We start from the raw sequence: 7,866 nt of genomic DNA, 5'->3' as shown, positions 1-7,866 counted from the left end.
CTTACATTAACACTGCAATGAAGTGAAAATCCCCTACTCATTACACTCTGGCGCGTGTTTGGGTACAATGATGGAGAACTCAGCAGAGCTACTGCACTAACCAGTACGCCTTTCTGATGTGGAAAAAAATAAACTGGAGCACCCGGGGGAAACCCACGCAGATTATGGGGAAAATGTACAGACAGTGACCCAAGCTGAGAATCAAACCTGGGCCCTGGCACTGTGAGGCAGACATGCTAACCACTGTGCCACCATGCCTGAGCTAACGCAAATCCTTCAACCATCATCAGATGAACTGATTAATTAGTTCAGAAGTGTGCAAGTGCAAACTGGTTGAAGTATTTGCTCACAAAATTACATGATTTCCTATGGGAGAACTTTGGTAAGGTTTGCAAAACAGAATTCTCATTAGTAATATGTGTGTGTATGTACATATATATGTATACACATGTATGCATATACATGTATAAATACACACACGTGTGTATTTATATAGTGCATATATATTTTATATAAATGTGTGTATATATATTTTTATATATTAAATGTGAGTATATATACTTTTATATACATTATATATTGTGGAATATGTTAAATGTGTGCATATGTATATATTAAATGTATGTGTATCTATATATGTATCTATTTATATATGTTAAATGTGTGTATATATATATGTTAAATGTGTGTTGGTATGAGGGACACATGGTTGAGTGGGAGCTGGGGCGCCTGCTCTGTGAACAGGATGCTGTGGGCGGCGCACCAGCAGCTCCCTGCAGCCTCGCCCGGCGCCGCTCTCCCGGATCCCCAGAGGCCTGCGGCCTAAGCCGCGCGGGGCCTGCCGGGAAGATGGAGGACTCGAGCCTGGACGACTTCCTCAGGAGGAACCGGGAGCTGGCGGACCTGAGCCTGGAGCAGCTCCGCGGCCTGTCCGAGAGCGACAAGCACTGGACGGCGCGCCGGAGCTTCCTGGCGCGGAACCTGCCGCACTACCCGCGGGAGCGCATGGATTACCTGGTGGCGCTCTCCATGGTGTGGGCCAACCACATCTTCATGGGCTGCCGGTGAGTGGGGGAGGGTAACCGCTGACTGACTCTCGGGTGGGTGCGGGGTATTTCCCTGGGCGGGCGGCCGGTCCGCTTGGGTCCCTCCAGAGATGGGAACCCAGGCCTGGCTAGTGCAGCAGCGCGGCCTCTTTTCCCCCAACACTAACTCCAAGGTTATCATCCCCCCCCCCCCCCCAGCCCCACCTCAAAAAATATTCAGTATACAATACAACGCCCCTCGTCCCCAGTATCACTGAGGCAGATTAGAGGGGAACGCACCATAAATGTACCCCTATATAAATATTTATTAATGTCACTAGTGGGCTTACTATTTTCACAGTAACTGCAATGAAGTTACTATGAAAATCTCCTGGTCGCAACACTGGCACCTGTTGGGTACACTGAGAGAGAATTCAGTATGGCCAATGCACCTAACCAGCACGTCCTTCGGACTGTGGGAGGAAACCCATGCAGGCTCCACGTAGACAGTGACCCAAGCTGGGAATTGAACCTGGGTCTCTGGCGCTGTGAGGCAGCAAAGCCTCACTGTGCCACCTAGCCACCCCTGTGTGTGTGCGTGCGTGCTGGATGTTGGAAATCTGAAACCAAAACAGAAATTGCTGGAGAACCTCAGCAGGTCTGACAACATCTGTGGACAGAGAATAGAGCCAACATTTCGAGTTTTGACGACCCTTGGTCAGAGCAGAGTTGTACAAATATCCCTCACCCTGGGCGTTCCTTACCACCAAAACCCGGCTTAAAACAAGCCAATGATATCCAGAGTCTGCATGCTTTCCAGTTTCCTCCCACGGTCCAAAAGATGTGCTGGTTAGATGCATTGGTCATGGTAAATTCTTCCTCAGTGTACCCAAACATGTGCCAGAGTGTGGCAAATAGGGGATTTTCACACATCTTCATTGCAGTGTTAATGTAAAGCTACTGGTGACAGATAAACTTAATCAGTAGGAGACTAATCTTTATTTCTTATTTAAATTATTTGTAGAACTATGAAGGTTAGAGTTCAGAAGAGTATATTTCATTTTTTCAGAAAAATCAGGTATGTTTTGGTAGAATGACTTCTACAGTCTACTGTAACTTGTACCATTTTTAGTTACAGTGAGCATCTTATGGAGAAAGTTTTGGATATGGCAGATGGAGTTGACGTTGAAGATGCACCATGTTTCACGACAAGAGATGAGATAATGAAACAGGTACTGTACAAAGAGGACATAGATTTACAATACAGAAGGTGGCCTTGAGGCTTATCATGTTGCTGCATAGCTGAAAAAGAGCTATCCAGTCAAATTCCACTTTCCAGATCTTGGTTAGTAGCTATTTGATTATGATATTTTGAATGCAGGTTAGGTTTTTTTTTTAAAGGTTTAAAGCATTAAAGGTTTCTGTTTCCTCCACTGTTGAAGACAGTGGCCCTGATTTTACCTGCTCTGTTGACTTCGGATACGAGCCTCAGGCGGGTATGTTGTTAAAATTGTGACCAGGGAGTCCCAACTCCCTTCATCCTCAGGATGGAACCATTTCCCCTCAACTTCCTTCTGACCCTTCTGCTAATTATTTTACATTTATGCCTCCTATTCTTGACACTCCTGCTAACAGAAATAGTTCCTTCATATTCACTCTATCTAGGTCCCTCATAGTTTCATACAACTAAATGTGCCCTAAGCCTCCTTTGTTCCATTAATAATCTGCAAACGATCAGCGTCTTCAATTTCCCGCTTTTGTTATCTCCAAAGCACTGTAAACCGTTTTGTAAAAAATTTCAAAAAATGTCAAAGTGGATAACTTCTTAATCAGTTAAACGCTCCTATGTTTTTCTCCACACTCACTGACAGTGATCAACTACTGCAGATGCTGATGTGAACTGGTTGATCAGTGCTATGAATCTTAGTGGGGCAGCTGATTCTGCACCCTGCTATCTAAATTTTAAGTGCTGCTTCTGCACCCATGATATTCCTGCCTCTGTCCTGAAAATGGCACTGGAATATAAGAGGTATTGTTTCACTATGACTTATTAGCTGTTTTACAACTAAACAACTTTGACCTTTTTTAATGGTGAATGTTGAGTATTTATTTGACTTGCTGGAATTACTGGATTAATGCAAGGAAGTTTTATTACCTCCTCCTTTAAAATACTCCTCAAAACCTATCTATTTGACTAAGCCTTTTCAGTCTTCTCCAATCTCATTATGTGGTTTAATGTCAAATTTTGTTTGATAACGCTCCTGTGAAGCACCTTTTTAAGTGTTTTACTATGTTAGAGGGGCTATATAAATACAAACTGTTCTTTTTAAAACACATCTTTTGTTTATTGCCACAATGTTGTTTTAATTTGGTAAAACTATTGTTTGTCATCTGCATGATGATTTAAAGTTTGTTTATTAATCACAAGTAGGTTTACATTCACACTGTAATGAAGTTACTGTGAAAATCCCCTAGTCACCACACTCCAGCACCTGTTGGGGTACACTGAGGGAGAATTTAGTATGCCAATGCACCTAACCTGCACATCTTTGGACTGTGGGAGGAAACTGGAGCACCCGGAGGAAACCCATGCAGAGGGAGAAGGTGCAAACTCCTCACAGACAGTGTCCCAAGCTAGGAATTGAATCTGAGTCCCTCGCGCTGTGAGACAGCAGTGCTAACCACTCTGCCACCATACCACCCCTTTCCACATGATTTTCACATATCAGATTGTGATCAAGAGCTTAGTATGGCAAAGGGTAGAGAGAGAATTAGGAGAGTTGCAGGTCATGCGTTTGCTGCTAAATTTTAGAGCAAGTTTTCTTCTGTTTTGGAAGCTTTGTAAATGTGTGCTATTAAATTCTAGAGCTTGCCTTCAGAAACTCAGCCATATGTTATCTAAGTTGGACATTTCAAATCATGAAAGTCTCAACAGAGATAATATAACATCCCCAATATATTTGTTCTCTATTCACTCTACTCCCACTCAATATTAAAAGTCTGATCAGCATCTCATGACCTTTCCAGTCTGTCAGAGCTTTGTGTCCCAACTCAATAATGGGATGGAATCATGCCATTTTTCATTTTCACAGCCTGTAGAAATTTTCATCTCTCCAACGTAAGATTATATTTGGTAAGATGTGTTTTAGTGCGATTAGATTCAGCAGCATTTACAATTAATTAGGTTATATGATGCTGTTGATTTTTAAAAAGGATTCTGAGATCCATTCATGATCTTACCGTACCACAATACAGTTTGTAGGCAAATTGTCTCCTTAGCGTAAAGATGCAAACAGACTTCATATCATTTCTTAAGCTACGCTGGATTTCCAAGTCCTCATTGTGTTGTGGCCAAACTACATGTCTGGGGACACATTTTTATGGTACGTGTAGTTTGATAGTGAAAACACTAGTTTAAAGATGCATCAGTTGGGTTCCTTCAATGTGTTAAATACCTGATATATCTCTGTTCTTGACCTGAATACAGAGTATTTGTTATCCAGTGTCATTTTTCTTTTGAAGTGATACAGCCTAAGATACCTAGAGGTTTGGATGTAGAGTTAAACTGTATTAGTGCTGATTCTAATAGATTCAACAGAAATTAACAATATACTGTATGATACTGCTGTGACAAGTGGTGTTCCTCAGGGATCAGTGCTGGGACCTTTGCTGTTTTGTAATATATATAAATGATTTGGAGGAAAATGTAACTGGTTTGATTAGTAAGTTTATGGCCGACACAGAGGTTGGTGGATTTGCGGATAGTGATGAGGACTATCAGGATACAGCAGGATATAGACCAATTGGAGACTTGGGCAGAGAGATGGCAGATGGAGTTTAATCTGGACAAATGTGAGGTAATGCATTTTGGAAGGTCTAATACAGATAGGAAATATACAGTAAATGGCAGAACCCTTAAGAGTATTGATAGGCAAAGGGATCTGGGTGTACAAATACACAGGTCACTAAAAGTGACCATGCAGATGGAGAAGATAGTCAAGAAGGCATACTTGCCTTCATCAGCCTGGGTATTGAGTTTAAAAATTGGCAAGTCATGCCGTAGCTTTATAGAACCTTAGGCCGCACTTGGAATACAGTGTTCAATTCTGATCGCCACACTGCCAGAAGGATGTGGAGGCTTTGGAAATGGTACAGAACAGAGTTATCAGGATGTTGCCTGATATGGAGGGCATTAGCTATGAGGAGAGGTTGGAGAAACTTGGTTTGTTCTCATTGGAGCGATGGCGGTTGAGGGGAGACCTGATAGAAGTCTACAAGATTATGAGAGGCATGGACAGAGTGGATAGTCAGAAGCTTTTTCCCAGAGTGGATGAGTCAGTTACTAGAGGGCATGGGTTTAAGGTGCGAGGGGTAAGGTTTAAAGGAGATATGAGTAGATTTTTTACAGAGTAGTGGGTGCCTGGAACTCATTGCTGGGGAGGTAGTGGAAGTGGATATGGTAGTGACTTTTAAGGAACATCTTGACAAGTACACGAATAGGATGGGAATAGAGGGATATGGTCACCGGAAGGGTAGGGGGTTTTAGTTAAGTCAGGGAGCGTGGTCAGTGCAGGCTTGGAGGGCTAAGGACCTGTTCCTGTCCTGTAACTTTTTTTTATTTGTTGATTAAGGCTGATTTGCAAATGGAGGATTAGACATTTATTTTTGTTTTAAACCAACGTGAATGAAAAAGCATTTGTGTGATGCTCTTTTACCATGTCATAATTGCAATTTTGATCATCTACTGCCATGTAGTACATTATTATGTTTTGTGTAGACGATATTTACTTTAGTCTGTTTGTTTTACCATTGTTACATCAGATAAGATGGAAAGTTCTACAGGAATGAAATACAGCATGAAATCCATCCTGTTAGAGTTATTGTAACAAAGCTCTGAGGGACTCAAAATCATGAGATCAGGTTTTTAATATGTAGTGGATCTTTTAAAAGTAAATCAAGAACAAACATATCGGATGTTAAGAAGTGAGGTGGTGAATGCTGATCCGAGGTCACAACATCATGTGAAATTATGCAACATTTTTCACCCACTTGCGTGGACTAGATGGAGAATGTTTGATGTTATTAAATCTAAAATATTGGGCTTTAATACAAAAGGGAAGGCTGACACTCTAGGGAGCTCTGCACTATTAGTGTTGTTTTTTGGATGAGATGGTTAAACTGAGACTGCATCCGCCTGAGCAGCTGGATGTAAAAGATCCCATGGTACTATTTTGAAGAGGAGTTATCCTCACTGTCCAAGCCAATATTTATACCTCGATCGACATCATTTAAAGCAAACATCTGGTCATTATCACTTTGCTGTTTTGTAGATGTTTGCTGTGTTTAGATTGGCTTCTGCGTTTCATCCATCCCAACGGTGATTGCTCTTCAGAAGTGGTTCAATGGCTGTAAAGTGCTTTGAGATATCTGATGAAAACCACTATATAAATGCATGTCTTTTTTCTGTTTCAGAAACGGTAAAAGAGGTCAGAGGTCTTTTGATGGAACTGCAGTTTCAACTGCAAGTTTTCTGCGAGTTGCAAAGAAGACGGACTGAGTGCACTGAGTCTTTTGTCTCTGATGCAGCAAACAATCACATTTATTGTGGATGTCTCTCATCTGAACCTATTTTGTTTACCTGGTTACATTGTTAACCATAAAGATTACAGAAATGTGTTGTAATTATGTAATGGGGTTAGAACTGGTGAGGGAGTAACAGTAACATTGCGGAATATCTTCAGTCAGGGCTCATCTTAAGTTATTTCAGAATTGGCATCAAATGTTTGCTTTTCAAATGCGTCAGTTAAATCGATGACCAGGTTACTCTGTTCCTGAGCCAAAACTAAATAACGGGTAATTACAAGCCTTCTTTTTGCAGATTTTACAGGAGGAGAAAGAAGTGTGTTTTTTAACTGCTTGAAGCAAACACTTACTGCATTTGGAAAAGGTGTATTAATGGAATTAGTTTCAGCTGTATTTCATGATAAGATTATCTGATGCTGTTTAGGTTTTTAAAAAGGGTCTAAAGATCTATTTATGATTCACTGTCTTAAGTATTAGTTTATAAGTGAAATTAACACTTGATTATATCTCTGTTCTTGGTCAAACTACAGAATATTTATTACCCAGTGTCATTTTTTTAATGTGATAAAGATTTCAAATATCTAGAGTCTTGGATGCAGAATTAAATACTTTTGATCTCTCATAATAATATATTCTTGATCTATTACATGATACTGATTGTCTTTCCAGTGTACAACAGAAATTAACGATGTTCCGTGTAATTAAAGATGATCTGCAAATGGAGTGTTGGATCATAATAGATCTTTGTGCTTTTTTAACCAATATGCATGATGTGATTCACTCTACCTTGTCATTATTGCAATTTTGATTTTCTACTGCCATGTACTACATTATTTTTTGATAAGAATATTTACTTTTGTTTTAACATTTTCACATTGTTTTTATTAAGCATCAGTTGGAACAGGGTCTTCGCATCATTTTATAATTGCTGAATGCAATAAATGGACCTCTTGAACAAATTCTGTTTTTAGTATGTATATTTCATTGGATTGGAGATTTCGGCCTTTAATTTAAACTGTTGACTCCACAGGATTCTACTTGTTTCACTGCTTCAAATATTTATAAATTCATAATTTGTAAGAAAGGGTATTGAATGAGCAATGGTCTAGCTTACGAATGGATCGTGCAGAGAGAGATCTCCAAAAGCTGGGTTTCTTCCCATCTACTGTCAATGTGAGTGAAGCTTACCAGTGATCTGTACTGTTAAGGTGTGCAGTTTTAATTGGTTAAATGCGAGCAGTACCCTGTGCATAATTGG

General features: G+C 40.4%; 1 protein-coding gene across 1 annotated transcript; it reads left to right on the top strand.

Annotated features, from left to right (window-relative positions):
- Window positions 1–748: 748 nt before the first annotated feature.
- cdkn2aipnl (CDKN2A interacting protein N-terminal like) lies at window positions 749–7,568 on the top strand. Its single transcript, XM_080201074.1, has 3 exons — window positions 749–1,064; window positions 2,158–2,257; window positions 6,498–7,568. The coding sequence occupies exons 1-3, from the start codon at window positions 850–852 to the stop codon at window positions 6,504–6,506; spliced, it is 324 nt and encodes a 107-aa protein (XP_080057200.1). The 5' UTR covers window positions 749–849; the 3' UTR covers window positions 6,507–7,568.
- The last annotated feature ends 298 nt before the right edge of the window (window positions 7,569–7,866 follow it).

The sequence above is a fragment of the Carcharhinus amblyrhynchos genome, chromosome 13 (genome assembly GCF_965287045.1).
Source record: "Carcharhinus amblyrhynchos chromosome 13, sCarAmb.v2.hapA, whole genome shotgun sequence".
NCBI classification, from domain to species: domain Eukaryota; kingdom Metazoa; phylum Chordata; class Chondrichthyes; order Carcharhiniformes; family Carcharhinidae; genus Carcharhinus; species Carcharhinus amblyrhynchos.
This window is presented reverse-complemented; position numbering and strand designations above follow the sequence as displayed.